General features: G+C 38.3%; 2 protein-coding genes and 1 long non-coding RNA gene across 3 annotated transcripts; 1 reads left to right on the plus strand and 2 right to left on the minus strand.

Annotated features, from left to right (window-relative positions):
• The first annotated feature begins 818 nt into the window (after positions 1 to 818).
• Positions 819 to 5851, plus strand: LOC114515947 (trichohyalin-like). The gene is made up of 7 exons (XM_028535268.1): positions 819 to 1279; positions 1749 to 3488; positions 3793 to 4172; positions 4561 to 4844; positions 5123 to 5311; positions 5454 to 5574; positions 5649 to 5851. The coding sequence occupies exons 1-7, from the start codon at positions 1051 to 1053 to the stop codon at positions 5688 to 5690; spliced, it is 2985 nt and encodes a 994-aa protein (XP_028391069.1). The 5' UTR covers positions 819 to 1050; the 3' UTR covers positions 5691 to 5851.
• Positions 5852 to 5935: 84 nt separating this feature from the next.
• LOC114515948 (ubiquitin thioesterase ZRANB1-like) lies at positions 5936 to 10062 on the minus strand. Its single transcript, XM_028535269.1, has 6 exons — positions 8630 to 10062; positions 8472 to 8543; positions 7931 to 8126; positions 7398 to 7642; positions 7024 to 7253; positions 5936 to 6756 (listed from the first exon to the last, which is right to left on the minus strand). Exons 1-6 carry the CDS (start codon positions 9705 to 9707, stop codon positions 6574 to 6576), a joined length of 2004 nt encoding a protein of 667 aa, XP_028391070.1. The 5' UTR covers positions 9708 to 10062; the 3' UTR covers positions 5936 to 6573.
• A 2533-nt stretch (positions 10063 to 12595) lies between these two features.
• LOC114515924 lies at positions 12596 to 16227 on the minus strand. Its single transcript, XR_003686256.1, has 2 exons — positions 16103 to 16227; positions 12596 to 14974 (listed from the first exon to the last, which is right to left on the minus strand). It is a non-coding gene; the product is annotated as an uncharacterized LOC114515924 (long non-coding RNA).
• Positions 16228 to 16396: the final 169 nt, after the last annotated feature.

Genomic DNA, 16396 nt, shown 5'->3' on the forward strand with positions numbered 1-16396 from the left:
AGTCACTGATTATTTGGCAATACTGATTTGTATATGTAGCTTCAAAGTAGACAGTCTCACTAGATGTTATTTTTGTTTGATTTGCGTCAGCAACTTATGAAAATGGCATTGAAGAAGAGAAGTGCGCATAGTAATGGTCTATCAATGCTGAGACAGCTTTAGTTGCGACTCGCGAGCAAATTCTACAGGGGCCGGTTGTATACAACAGGGATTATTTTAAGGAAATTTTATCACTGCACAAAAGCGCAAAAAGGATAAAATTTGTAATATTTTCCCCACATTACAGAAAAACTTCTGACTGACCTACTTGTTCTGATTCTTCAACCCATGCATTACACTATATACATGCTAGCAAATGAGCCAAAATCCCAGCTGAGCCTATATCACCATCCTCTATTTTTATAACATTAACAATATTAAATTATTGTTGCTGTACTTTTGAACATTATTTATGAAAAAATATTGGTAATTTGTCGAAAAATACCACATTTATCACTGCACATATTCTCATTTATCACTGCACAAATCTCATTTATCACTGCACAAATTGGTTATCACTGCACACTAAAATAATCCCTGGCTATACAACTATTTAACTACATTGGGCATAGTTAAATCCTAGTTAGCTCAGAAATACACGACTCTGATTGGCCAAGTCTGTCCTTTCTCCTTAACTACAACTGGCCTTATAGAGCTCACCGGGACATTTTTATCGGTCAGTGTCAATGCACGGCGGTCCTGCCACACAGCGGTACATTATAGTGTTATCATGCGCCGATGCTGTTTGTTTACATTTTTAAAATTCAAAATATACAAGTCTGTTGTTAACGTGTAGTATGAACAAAATAGAAGGAAAATACGATAGTTTAGGATATTTTACAAGCTTTTGAGCAACAGTTACGCATATCCAACACATCTGGCGATGAAAGCAATGAAGAATATGACCGATCTAAGATTTCAGAGGAAATATATCGCCTAATATAGTAACCGTAGTTCTTTCGAACGAAGATTTTGTTAGAATTTTGTAAGCAGGGGGTAGTTTATGAACAAATGGAGGAAGAAATTGTCATATCAACTTGGCAACGACCAGATTTCCCAAAAGATGCGGACGACACTTTTTCTAAGACGATGAAACGGAGCTCGAGCAAGGAAAATATTGACATGAACGCGTGGATGTCACAGAATACAAAGTCTGGTGAAGTGGAATCTGAAGACGATCAAGAAGAAATGACACTAGATGATGAATCGCTGTCGAGGCTAATAGAAGGAGATTTAAAACGTGAGTTGCAAAAGGCTTGGTATACTAGTTGAGCATAGAAACATACTGTCAAGTTGTTAAGACAGTGGGGTTAACCTTGTATGGTTTTTACGTACTTTTTATAATGTATATATAATATTAAAAATATAAGACTTGTTCATGCAAGATTAATCCTGTATTTGTGAATCCTAACTGTTTGTACACACATTCTACGCCTTTAATAATGTATGCATGCAATTACTCGGGTAGGTATATAAAAGTGTAAAGGTGTTCCTAACAGTAATTTTTAATATAGTATTTTCTATTGCTTATATTATATTGATTGTTACTTACATCCTTGCCAGCCTTGAAGCATATGTTCAGTCTCCAACCTTACTGCTCACATGCGTTGTGGTCGACCTAGGAACAATTTTTATTGTAATGATTGAATGACTTAACCTTAAGATTATTAAAGAGTGGTTAAACATACTATGTAATCCTATTTTTTCAGGTGATGATGAAAATAATTCTTTGAACAGATCAAGAAAACCTAAACCCAAACCTCGGCATGAAACAAGATTTGCAAATGCAGAAAATCAACGAGCTGATGACAAGGAAAGTAAGTTGTTTTCAGACAGAAAAGACAAGGGCCTATTTGCTGGCAGAGAAGACAAGGCAGATAAATTATTTTCTGGTGCGAAAGACAAGGCAAGTAACCTTTTTGCTGGTGAAAAGGACAGGGCTGACAAGTTATTTTCAGGTGGAAAAACAAAAGAGAAAAGTGATGACATAATCACATCACCCCGGCCAGTTCCCCTTCCTCGTTCAAAACAAAAGGAAGACGATCACGAACGTGAATACCAAAGATTTAACTTTCAGAATAAAACCACAGACTCAAACAAGATAAGTGCTGATAAGCTTTTTGATTCCATGGGAAAAAGCAGTAAAAGCGTTTCCTTTGGTGATTTCAAAGAAAGAAAGAATTCAAGCAAGGATTTGAAAACAGATGAAAAAGTATCTAGCAATGATAGGGATTCTAAGAATGACAGAACTGCACCAAAAAAGGCACCAAGAAGTCCTAGAAATAAGCCAAGTCATAAGGGAGAAAAAACTTCGGAAGAGAGGGATTTAGAACTTCGAAAAACTTCAGAGAGTAAGAAACGTCCACAGCCTCAACCAAGGCATCACGATAGAAAATTGTTTGAAAATGATAGTTATGGTCATAAATCCGGAAATCATTTGGAACAGGATGGAAATGAGTTATTTGAGAGGGGGAATGAGTTATTTGAGAGGAGCAATGATATGTTTACCCAGCATCTAGGAAACTTTGATGAAGAAGTGATTTCAAGAGGTGAGAATGCTAGAGGAGGAAATAGAGATGTTGATGCCGTCTTTGGAAGTCGAGCGAAGGATGGAAGAGCCTTGAGGCAAGATGATGGATCACCAAAACAAGAAAGAAGGACTCCCAGGAGGGATGAAGGTTCTCCAAGACAGGAAAGAAAAACTGTCAGGCAAGATGACCATTCTTCTAGACAGGAAAGGATGAGCCTGGGGAGAGATGAAGGTTTTCCTGGACAGGAGAGAAGAAACCTGGGAAGAGGTGATGGTTCCCCTAGACAGCAGAGAAAAGGCCTGGAAAGAGGTGATGGTTCTCCTAGACAGGAGAGAAGAGACCTGGGAAGAGGTGATGGTCCCTCTAGACAGCAGAGAAAAGGCCTGGAAAGAGGTGATGGTTCTCCTAGACAGGAGAGAAGAGACCTGGGAAGAGGTGATGGTCCCTCTAGACAGGAAAGAAGAAACCTGGGAAGAGGTGATGGTTCTCCTAGACAGGAGAGAAGAGACCTGGGAAGAGGTGATGGTTCTCCTGGGCAGGAGAGAAGGACCTTTGGGAGAGGCGATGGTTCTCCTGGGCAGGAGAGAAGAAAGCTGGGAAGAGGTGATGGTTCTCCTAGACAGGAGAGAAGAACCCTCGGGAGAGATGATAGCTCTCTTGGACAGAAGAGAGGAACTCCCAGACGAGATGAACATGGTTCTCCTGGACAGGAAAGACACCTTAAGCGAGAATCGAGAAAATACGAAAATAGTTTTAACAGGCAAGGCGAGAGGTATTCCAGAGGTAACCACGGCTATGAAAAAGATCGTGGAAAAAACGGAACTGACATGTTTGAAGACCACGTACCGGCGAGCGATGATATTGTCATAGGCGATAGCGATGAAGACAGGGCCAACGAACATGGCTGGCGGCCGCATGGTAGGTCTCTCTCACTATCTAGTCTCTAGTATATAGTTCTGTCGCGCTCTAGCTTTTTTAACCCACTGATTTCTATATAGTAGCTGTTGTCAAAGTTATGTTTGCATTAGGCGATTTATGTGCAATTATCTTCTTTTGATAGATGCAAACGAGTAGTTAATTACGAATGCTCTGATGTGTGCAAGTTCCTATTGGAACATCCGTAACTAATTCACTCGTTCACATCTATCAAAAGAAGACAAATTGCACATAAAATCGCAGCAAAAATTGCAAGTGTAAACTTGGCCTTTTATGTTTTTTCAAGGCAACGAAAACAAATCCCGAACGCCTTTGAAAGCCCACAGAGGTCTGGAGGAAATGGCAAAATCCCCTGATATGTATAATTTCAAGTACGAAAGCAGAGACTCGCCTCTGAACGACAGCTTTGCACGAAGCAAGGGACGTTCGTCTTCGATGACTGATCTGAATGGCTGGAAAAACGGAGAGTTCGAAGGCTATCGTGAGGAAGAGAGTTTGGAGAGCTCGAGATCTGGGTTCAACTCCTCGCGTGGCATCAGAGACGCCGTGTATGCCGATTGGCTGGAGAGGAAGCGGGGAAAGTTGAAGGAAGATGTCCGAAAGAAAGTGGAAGAGAAGAGAAAAGAGGAGGAAAAGCTGAAGGAAAAACAAGAAAAGGAAATAATGGTATAGAAGATTTTATGTGTGATTTTCTTCTTTTGATAGATGTGAACGAGTGATTAGTTACGAATGTTTCTGATGTATAAGGGCTCTTATTTGAACATCAGTAACTGATTGACTCGTTCACATCTATCAAAAGAAGAAAATCAAAAACGCCTTAAAAATATTTTTCAACAGCAAGTGTAAAAATAACTATGTTCTAGTTTCATTTTGGGTCTTGTAGAGATAAAATGTTTTCCTACCTTTGCAAAACAAGTCCTGCCACTGTTATGAATCCGTCTGTGCTCGTATCAAAAGCATTCAGAGTTACACTTTGCATATCTACAAAACACAAAATAAGAAATAGACAATCAAATACCTGATCTTCGCTTGTATTTGCGATGTTTAACTTTAGGCAAAAAAAGCTTTCGAAGCCTGGAGTTCGAAGAAAGAGGAGGTGATAAAAAGCGAGGTGAAAAAGAAGAAAGAAATCAGGGACAAGGATTTGGAAGAGAAGCGAGAGAAAATTGTGAAAAAACAAGACGCTAAGAAGTACTTCGAGTCTTGGAAAAGCAAGAAAGACGAAGTGTTAAAAGAAAGTTATAAAGACAAGAGAAGTAAAGAGCAAGAAGAAAAACAAAAGAAGATCGATGATCACAAAGAAAAGATAGACATTGCAAAGAAAGCTTACGATAAATGGTAATAGTAATGTTTAGGACTAGCTTATTTCAAAGGGCAAACATTATGTTCTAGACTCCTTTTCCGAAAGTAGATAAATCAGAAAAAAATATTTTGCCTGAAGAAATCACTCGAATTTTTTTTTAAAAAGTCCATGTTATGGACATAGTATGGATGCTAGTTTGAAATAGTATGGAAGTATACAATATCAATACTAATTGCAATTTCCACAGTATCGCTTCCTAAGGTAAGCATGCCGGGTTCGAATGGATAACATTTTGTGTCTTTTTCTTTGGAAGGAAATCGCGAAAAGACGAACAACTTAAAGAAGAGGCTCGAAGTTCCAGACAGGCAGATAAGTTGAAAACAAAATATGAAAAGGAAGCTGAATTCGACAAACTAAAAGAGCGCGAAAAAACCTTTCAGGAATTTCTTCGCAAGAAGGGCACAGGCAGAAGACCACCCCCTAGTCCAACCCTTTCACAAAGGTAAGATAGTTGTTTTTTAGTTATGTTACTCTAAGTATAAAAATGTGTTCACAACAAAGTTAAGGACTAAACACTTTATAATTTTTACTCAAACCGATTGTGAAAAGATTTGTTGCACAATGTCATATCATTGTATTCTTAGGGCCTGGTGTCCTGGTGGTTTGACCAAGGGTAGCAATCTAATTCCGGAGAAAGTTCAACCTGTGATTGCGCCGCCAAAATTAAACAGATCTCGATCATTTTCTGGAGTGACGCGAGCTATGGTAAGGTTCATTTGCAAAATTATGTGCAAGCGTTTTAAAATTCACTGCCATAACACAGTCGTATTGTTTCACAGACATCCTTCAATGCAACCAAAAGATCGAGCAGAGGCTGGTAACAAGAGAAAACGGTTTCATCGCGGGCTCTGGTCAGTTCGAGATTGGCGGGTGCTGAACCGTCATGCATCTTCGAATTTCGGAGCCGACAGTTTTCAAATCGCATATGCCATTATGAACCTTTATATATAAAGATGTAAAAACCACTGGTAAAAACTGATATACTGTAATACGTAAGACTTTCGGGGTCACAGTTTTTTGGTGTTAATATTACCATTCAACAAAGCTGAATTATCGTAATTAATATTTACAAAAGAGTTATGTACACAACTGTAAACTACTTTTATGTTTGAAGAAACCTAATTGCTGTAAACACTAACCAAAAAACCATCAAAATATCTGTTTATGGTTGTACCCTACGAGCCGAGGAAGGCTCGATCGTGTAAACTAATTCTTCAAGATTCAAACCAACTAGAAAACAGCGCACAGCAAGTCCTGTTCTGCTGAAAACATCCCAGAGTAAAAGTTTTTTTGCCTTGCTTTTGCCCCAGGTGAATGGAAATTAAGAGGAAAAGCCTGGGTTTCCACAATCTAAGGAAACTTCACTAGAAAATAAGGAAGCCTTAATGCGAGCCGAAGCAACGCTCGAAGCTGGTATTCCCATGAATAAACCGGTCATATTACAACTAATGTTGAAATCTAAATCAGTCTGCTGACGATATTGAAAAGAAAGAAATCGCGCGATTTAAGACATCAGTGAACTTTATCATTATTTCGAGTTCACTGAGAAAGATTTGTAAAATGTACCAGGCCTTCGCTTGCAGACTTAACGCATGCGCAGGATTGCACCCATGAGGCAAGGCATGAAGTTATTTTCGAGAAGTATTTCGAGTGTTTAATTGAAAAATCCTACACAAGGCGTCCACACACAATACGTTTGCCCAGTCATCTTTTACGCCTTTCTGACACCATTTCTTTGTTCATCTTTCTGTATCTGTCCAGCCATTCGTCCATCAATTGGCTTACCAGTGCAGAACTTGGCGTTGCTTTTTGTTCGGCAACCAGTACGCCAGCGTTGGTGATATGACAGTCTAACCACTCACGAAGCAACTGATCTTCATTCCCAAGCTGAATGTAGATTACATGAAGAGGTTAAGAAAACTTTAGTGTTTCCTAATAACCAACTAGTTTGCGCTCTACATATTGGCAAAAATTTTGTTTGAAGCCAGAAAGATTTTACTTGTTCCCAGGCTACTCTTTTTCTATCCGGGAATCCCGTTTTTATAACCTAGTTTGCATGTGTCTAACACGAAGCGATTTTAATGATCGGTAGAATACTGTTGCTCAAAAATAAAGCTTAATTTGCCTAGCTATTGAGCATTGTATTAGACCCACCTCGGTAGCATTCAGAAAGTGGACTGGTAACAACTTGCACTCGTGATCGACCAAAGGTAGATATGTCACGTGACTCTCGTCGCTATTATCCGTATGAGCACCAGCTCCGACTGCGCCATGCTGTTCGGTCTCCATAGCAACGAGTGCTGAGAAATGTCCACGCGTGTAGCCAAGCACGATCGGGCTCTTCCAGCAGAAACCTTTCTCCCACAGCAAAGGCAAATAGACACCTTCCAAAAAGAAGCAAATGTCTTGTCATTTTCACCTTCAAGCTAGCGCACTGTGGTAACTTGACGTGATTTAGGAATGACAATCCCTCGTATGACTCTAGCTATCAACTGAATTTTACGTATAGCCACGTACGTGGACCTTACCTTGAAACCGTGCTAGTCCCAGGGTCTCCCCACGAAAACTCCTCACAAATTTCACTCCATAAATAATGATCGGTCTGCGGATAATATGAGCCAAAGCAAATACGTGCATCTGCTCTAACGAGGCCCCAGGTTGGCTGGCAAGAGAGAGGACTGATGCCCAGTCCTGTTCCCACTGGTCTTCATCCAACGTGAACTGCATGTTTGTGGCTTGCATCTCCTCCCACTCTTTCCAACGAGGGAAAAACCTAATGGACCAAGATTTTGACTGAGATTTCGAGTTTTAAGACCTCAAGAATTATAGTTATAACATTTTAGAACACAAATAAATGCATGGAGATCTTCTGTGTGCTTATCAGTACCCAAGTGTGCCTATCTGTACAGAAGTGTACTCAATTTTCCCTGAATTTTCTGTGGGTACCTAAGTGTACCCAACGGTCTCCTAATGTGCCAATCTCCTAATATGCTCCAATCCATACCTCATTCTGAATGGGATTGTATATCTAGCAGACAAATAATTTTTATCATAACAGTACCTTGAGGCACCTTCACTCAAGCTAACATACAATGCATTTCTTAGAGCATTTTCTCGATCAAAAATACCCCAAGTCGCCTGACATATTGAGTCTAGAAGGCAATCCCCAGCTGATCTGTTCCATAAGGCATACACTCTACTATCCAGCTGGTTGGTGATCTCTACACTCCAATTGATAATCGATTCTAGTTCCAAAACTAAATATAGAACGATACACATTATGATATCTAGCAAAGTTAGCTTGCTATCTAATTCTATATGTAAAGGATAGAGCTTAATAAATAAGACAATACTTTACTTCAAAATGATGCATTAAAACATGTTTTTAAAAAAAATCTTATCACGTAACAAACACCATCTGTTGTTGTTAGTTTGGCACACAAGGATTAGAACACGAGTTCAAAACTGATTAAAAGGTGTGGGCGAGTGTTATCAACATGTGTGGTGGGAGGAAGTCAAATACATCTTTGTTACTGTTTGTAGAGAATAGTTTTGTAGATTTTCTATTCTACGAGTTAACTTGGAGTACCGGTAATACAAACCTCTCTGAGCATTTTGGTCAACAACTTCTTCAAGTGCATATTGCTGAACAGCACCAGGCAGGTCTTGTAACTCTGTGTTAAAGAAACAAGATTGCCCATTACATGTTACCAATGTGTGGGACAAAAGTATTCAAATGGAAAACAATCACTGCACCTACCCCCGGGCAAGGTAAATGTCACTAAATCTGTGTAGAAATAACATGGCCAGTCTCCTTTCCTTTGCCTTAAGCCTTGCATTGCTTGTTTCCGTACGCTTGCTGCAAGATCTGGACTAACATGACATGGCATACGTTTAAATGTCTTTCTTGAAACATGATCATGGGGCAACATGATAGCAAGTAGATCATCTCGATGATAACGTATGGACAAATGCACCAGTGTATCCCCAACCTCGAATACACCTGGGCGATTCAAAACCAAAACTTCGTTCGGAGTCAATTTCCGAGCTGCACTACCACCAGATGATAAAAACAACTTGACAGATGAAGGCTCCCCTTCGACCACTCCAATACAAGCACTAAGCCACATCCAATCAGATTCCTGTAAATTGTTCTTGATTTCATACTGCTTTGAAACAGCGGATATGCTTGTGGCCGAAAGCCCATATATCAATTGTTCCTCGTCCTCACTTGTGATAGGCTGAATAGCAGCTGCAACGGACTTGCCTGCCGAAGGTCTGGATCTCTGACGGCTATTTTTCAAATTTAAAACATTATGTGAATTTTTTGTTTTCAGAATAGCCGATTCATCAGGTTTCCACTTTTGAAATGAACACAAAGAGCACTTCTTGGATTTATTCCAGTTTTCAAAAGTACATTGAGGACATGTCCATTTTGGCTTGCTTTTGGAAATCACTCTGTTCTTTTCATTGTTATTTACAGTAAGATCATCAGCCTGATTTTTTGCCAAGGAGTCAATGGTTGTAGCCTGTGGTAAAAAATCATTTGGCCTTTCGTTCGTACACATAACACATTTCAAAGAGTTTTCCCAATTAAGGTAAGTGCAAGAAAGACAAGCCCAACGGCCTTGGAGCAAATCTGCTTGGTCTGACGTTTCAGAACAGTTATTCTTCTCATCTTCAGGAGCTGCTTCCCCGTCAATACTGTCCATGGAATCTTCATTTAAACAACTATCAACCCGTTTGCTGTTACACAAGGTACATTTTGTAGAAGCAGGAAAATTGTCGTAAGTACAATATTTACACGACCACCTTGCATTCTGTTCAATCTTAGGCATATCCTTGCGGTTACCTTTAAGTCCGTAGGTAAACTATCCGGAGTAGCCGACAAGACAATTGATACTAGGCCTCAAATTGAAAGTGATAAGAAGAAACCATCTTGGAAAACCTTCGTCAAGTTTTACAACAGCAAATATAACAATATATTATAAAAAAATGTCAACACATCAATTTGTATTGTGGCTATTGTTTGTCCTTGTCGTTTCTTTTTAGCCCGATCTTTATACCGGATGACTACCGAATGTTTCATGAACGTAGTCAGGACGATGAAGAACCCAAAGCGGTCATCATTTTCGCAAAAACAAACGGGAAATAAGAAAAGCCAAACGCTTCCCCGTCACCATGATATTTAATATTTTGTTTTTTTTAAGAATGTTCTTTAATATATTCGAGTATGCGCAGAAGGCAGGAGCATTGTGACGTCATATCAGACGACAATATGGCGGCCGTAATCACGGCAGATTATATTAGAAAATATAGAGTAAATTTACCCCTTAAAATCCATCCAGTGTTCCATAAACTGCAAATTCTGTCATATATTCTGTCTATATGTCAAAACTCGACATCGCATTACGAAGAGTTAAGACATACTATGAGTGATGTGAGCCTATAAAAGGAAATATTTTGGCTGTGGGCCATTGTCAGAACAGGGGAGGGAACCGTGGAGAACAAAACCATCACCTGACCACCAGTCACGGAAGCATTTAGAAAGCAGGGGCGGGAACTGACAAAAAAGAGCAGTTTCAAATTTCAAAACAAAAAGAAAAGAAACCATTTATATTTTTCTATTTAATTACATGTTCTTCCTACTACAAGTACCAGTATTAACAATACAACTTTATTGATGTCTGATGAGACTAGAAACGTCCGGATTTTCTATGTATCTGGAGCCTTTCAGTTTAAGAGGACAACTTTGGGCCTTTTCATAACATCAGTGATGTCAAACTTTACAAGTAGAACGTAACGTAATTTCATTCTTTCCTAAGACCTCGTCAACTGAAGCCCCTGCAGTAATCCGTTTCAAATGTCGGTTAAGCGAGAAGCCGAGAACCACATTTAGCTGAACGTCAGTTCATTGAATAATTGAACTAAATTTACGTATACTTTATATGGGACCGTATTGTAGTTGATGCATTCAGTTAAGGTAGAATATTCTAGTTCATGAATGAAAAGAATTCAGACCAATATTTCCCACTTATATCATCCCATAAATAATGAAAGACAAAATGAGCTTCAAACAACCGGCTTAAAAAACGTTATACTGTTCATAAAAGTTGATTGCATTAAAAACTTATAAAAAACTTATTACTGAAAAATTTACTACAAAAAGTGACTAGTTTACTTTGTATTCGCAAGTGAAGATGCAAAACCAAGCCTTTGTTATAAACTGTGATTCCTTAAAAAACGTTTTTAGCACAGCGAATGAACGTCTAAGTTTTGTCCGTTTGAATTTGAAACACTGAACAGGAAATAACAGAAGTCTGTGCATTAAAGTTAAGAAATAAATTCAAAATATTTAGCCTATAAGTATGATGGTGCACTATTTTAAAATGCATGCGTCATTGAAAAACTAAGACTCGTTCGGAATTAGGAAGTTCTACTTTGCAAGTACTATAATATACACAAGTGTAAAATCACCTTCAGTCATACATTTGTGTATGGAACACTTTCTATATTTTTGAACTTAGAACTGCCAGGTACATTAGTTTCCAATGTAAGCACTTTTGTGCAGAAATTGTGAAGTAAACAAAAGGGTCGAAGAAACTTCGATGTCGTTCGCTAACACAGTTTGTAACACGACTATAGCTTCGTAGTATCCACCTCCACTTGCAGTCAAGCTATTTATATTATTAGTCATGCATGCATGATGTAATTCTATCGTAATCTCCTCTCTCTCTATACTTACACCATGCTTAATGAAGATACAATTTCTGTTCCTCTACTCTGATGTTATTCCAACCCATTGCTTCCGAAGCAGGACTGCATCTCCTGCATTCGTCCGCATTTCAATGCTCAATTCTCAAAAGTCGTTTTCGTCGATTGTTCGTGGTTCCAGTCAAGTCCTTGTTTACTTCGGCTCATTTCTCGGCCAAAATATAATTCCGTTTTTGCCCAACGCATTACGTAGGTTTGATGTTGCTACTGTCTATGTTTCGTATGGTTGCTTCGTTGCTTTTAAAGGTAAGCAATGTTCTGACCTAAATTGTTGTTGCATAATTGCTGTTGCTGTTTGTTGTTGTTTTTTGTTGTTGCTGCGAATTGCTCTTCACATCCATGACCACCGTCGTTTCGAGTTAATGTCCTTGTTGAGTTATGTGAGTTGCTTTGATTCAATTCCGCCACACCAATCATCTGCCATCCGAGATTTCTCCTCAATTTTGACAGCGATCCTTCTGTTGTAGCACAGTCAGCGGTGGAACCATCAATTACAGGGATACAAAACACGTGGTATTATCGTACCAACGTGCCAATTCTGTTGTCCAATAGTTCGTCTGATGTAATGTCCTTTGTTTCTTTCTGACAGACTTTGTTGGCCTGTCAAAAGACTCGGGACCGAGGGGGCGTCACTCCCCTTTAACCAAAACATGGTTACCCTGCGGGTGCTGAAATGCGAAACACTGGCCGGTGAAGGCTTAGCTACTTGCCCCTAAGAAAGAAGTTAGAACTCGGGTTTTCTTAGCTTGGCAGTGCACAACAATTAATCCGGCAGACATGCATAAAAACACACGGAAACTGTTTTTTCAAACCATTTTTCTTTTTCTTTTGAAAATCACAGTTACAGCAACGAGGTTGGTTAAAACGCTTTTCTCACAAATCTTACACATGCAAGCTACAATTAAGTTCTATGATTGTTCGTTAAGTTAAAGTTTTTTTTTATCTGTAACTATAAGTCGATATATTCAATTTTAATGCAATCGTTAAGATTGCACGTTCCTTGTAGAAAATCAACAATCTTTCTCCGAAGTTCGTACTCTGCCCGCTCTCTACATTCGGCCTGATTTAAATACATGCACCAGCGACTGCATTTAGTCTATTGTTTAAAGTCAATGTCAATGTCAGTGTCGTTTAATTTAATTCATTCTCCTTTGCTTTAGATGATCAAACAGCGAGTTATGTAGAATAAACTGAACTGCATTTCATTGGCATCAATTTGTGGAGTTTTAAATGCACTTAAAAAGAAACACGCCGGTTTAAACATCAAAACAAAGAAAAATATATTCTTCATATCTAAGTTGTTCTTCTTTTGCATCTTCTTCTCTTTCGTTTTCTTTTTCTTGCCCTCCGTTTCAAGCTGCATTTGGATTTATGTCTTCATATCCCAGTGCAATGCATGCTCTGACATTCATCGCAAAGAAAACATCGAATCTGCTTGCTGCAAGGCAAGACGTAAAATTTCTGGGGCCGTTTTGACAATCCAAACGCACGCTGGAACCGAGTTTAAACAGTCGTTGTACGTCGTGTTGTGTTTATAGTTTTCCAAATAAATGGATGTGAGTCGTTTATATTTGAAGCGGAATAACGCTTCTTTAAAATAATTTCTTTTTGTTTATCATCATTCATCATCATCATTCTTCATCATCATCATTTTCGTCATTTTACTGCGTCGCTGTTCTAACAAATGCTCGTTTCTCCACCATGTTGTACCATTTCTAACTTCTGTCCCCTAGCAACACGGAATATAATCCGCGTGAAATACTTTCATTGCCGATCTTCTGCAAGGAATTGTCGTTTGTTCGTTCGTTGTTTTGTTAGGTTTACAATGTTTGAATGCTACCAAATTCTGGCAACAAAATGCCGGGAATGCCATCATGAATCGACAAATTCAGTGGCCAATTATACGTCGGTTACAGTCGATGTAATTCACAATTTAACTTGCTCAAGTAGTTTCCAGTTTGTAAAATAAACTTGACTAATGTATCAACCTTTTTGCTGCATAGCTATGTTAATTCATCAAATCTTCTATAATCAACAATCGGTATATAAACTGTCATCTTAACATCTCTATCGCTTCTTCGGAGATGCCTCGCACCAACCACTGCGGTAATTTTCTTGCTTTTTCAAGTATATCCCAATCGTTGTTTACAAAGCAGAACGCTTTCTGCCGCCGTTCGTGAGTTACCTACTTCCCCTTTACTAAAGTTGTTTTCGTTTGTTCGTTGTGAAGTTCTTGTTTTTTTTGCCTTTGGCTAAAGTTTGGGCCACGACTTTTTTTTCGAAATTTCAACTAATTCAGTTGGTCGATTTGGTTTCCGTCTTTGTATATCAGTCATAGTTGTTGAATGCATTGCTTAATCAACTTGAAGTAAAGTAGTAAACAATGTAAATCGTGTATTGCTTTCTCATTTCATCGTGCTGTTGTTTTGTACTCCTGAAATGTATACTTTACATCCACAGGCACAGCACTGTTGTCTAAGTTATGTCCTTGTTATTGTCGTTTTCGGTAGAATTACCTATTGCGACCCTCTGCTTTTGCCCACCAGATTCTTCTGGGGGAAACAGTGCACAAAGGAATCCCCTTTTCAAGAAAAGTATATGCCGTTATAAGCATGTTTTACCACGCCATAATGTCGTTGTATATTCGTCTATGTCATGTAAAATCTTGGTTTCTTGACAGACGGTCCCTACCCGTCTGCCATTTGACTCGGGTGCCGAGGGGTCGTCAAGCCCTTTAACCAACACATGGTTACCCTGCGGGATATTTAAGAAAGGGGCTGTGCCTTGAAGGCCAAACTCGTTCTTTAAAGGAGTGCTAACATAATCAGACTAGTTGCATATACAGTTACAGCTGGATCACAGGTTTTCAGATTCTTGGTAATGGAGTATTTCAGGTCAGTTTCTGTGATCATTTAAGGCAGACATCTTCAAACAATGCCTCTGGAATGGTGATGAAGTTTAGCAAGGCAGGTTTCAAGACATGAAGTGGTAGGTGGCCAAACAATGTAGATATGATTCGGGAAGGCACAGAATTTTTTATGTAGAATTGTTCATGGATCTTATATAATCACAACATTTTTTGCAGAGGACTATATGACTGTACTTATTATTATGCTGGGTCTAATGGAACATGGTTGGTCAAATCCCTCTTAGCAAAAGCAACTCTAATACCAGATGAACCATAGCAGCTCTCACTGTTAAGGTCACATAACATATGTTTGCAGAGCATGTCAGAACAATTCAAGTAAGAAATGATGCTGTGGATAAAAGCCAATAGGAGACTGAGACCAAACTTGGTGATATGCATTGAACATGTGACCAATCATGTGACCTAAAATGCACGAAATTGTTTCATAAGACTGGTCCTGGAATTCCCACCAAGAATTAGTGATGGCAAATACAGCACCAAGAATATCGATTCAACTACAATTACGATTACTGTTTGAAAAAAGTATCATGGTATCAATTACTCAAACTACTTATTGCATAATCCTCCCAAAATACATTTGTCACAAAAACTTGAGTTGTGTGCATCATTCTAACAATAACTTTTTTACAAATTTTTTTACGATCATTACAACATATAATTTACTAAATGGCCACATTGTTTTGATTGGTTTTCATTTTGCTAATATTCCGGCCATTTTTACTTTAATAAACTGCGAATGCAAATAGACTGGCACCCTTAAAATAATTTGAAGATTCATAGTGTAATGATGGTAAAAATAAAAAGTATCATCAAAGTGATAAATATGACGCTTTAGTACACCATTATACGTGCTTTATAAAATAACCTTAATGATAAAAAAAGAAATGTAATAAATCTAACAAGTAATCGAAAATATTTTGATACCATTCTGGTATTGATTACTTAATGGCCTGGTAATGAGTAGTATAGATTACTCAGTAATTGGTAGTCACCCATCACCAAGAATTTCCCAAAAGAGAATTTCAACTGTGATTACAGAAACTTTGATAATACAAGCTGCTTGTAAGAACTATCCCATTCTCAAACATGTTGTTGGGTATTAATATAACTAATATTTAAATATATTAGTAATTTTAAGTTTTAAAATTGTTAAAATAAGTAAATACTGAATTAAATACTGAATTAGTATTATTAGAAACCTTAGAAATTTCTCCCAGGGGGATTTATTCTTGCCATAGCCACACATGAACTCTATAGATTTCAAAATTCACAGACACAAAGACACAAATTATGAAGATTTACGGACAAATTCGAAGCTACGAAGATTTAGGGCATAAGAGAAGTTGAAGTGAAAAAACCACACCATACATATAGGATGATAAAATGAACTAAATACCGCTATGTTCCTAAAATATTTTCACTTTGAGATCAACTTTCGTTTTCAAATTGAATCGACAAATTTTCCAGCATATCATCACCGATCGGCATGTGTGAGTTGTCTCAAGGAAATAGAAGTATTAAAATACTTACTTTAGCATGATGGGGCAATCAAATTTGACCTATTCGTCCCTCAAATTTAGTATTTCCTTTCGTAGAACTGTGGTTTTTCTTCGACTATCTTTGCAACATGGCCGAACAATTTTAGAGTTAGACCTGGGACGAAATACGATATAGGGAGAAGTTCTCGCTTGATCAGATGCCGAAAACTTCACAAAACACTCAGAAAAAACAGCTTAAAAGCATAAAAACAATTTCAAAAGCAATACATAAAGCCATACGTATATAGGATTAATCCATTTGAACCCCATTTCCTCGCATTTCCTT

The sequence above is a fragment of the Dendronephthya gigantea genome, unplaced genomic scaffold (assembly GCF_004324835.1).
Source record: "Dendronephthya gigantea isolate DGI-Jeju-01 unplaced genomic scaffold, DenGig_1.0 000005F, whole genome shotgun sequence".
Lineage (NCBI taxonomy): Eukaryota > Metazoa > Cnidaria > Anthozoa > Malacalcyonacea > Nephtheidae > Dendronephthya > Dendronephthya gigantea.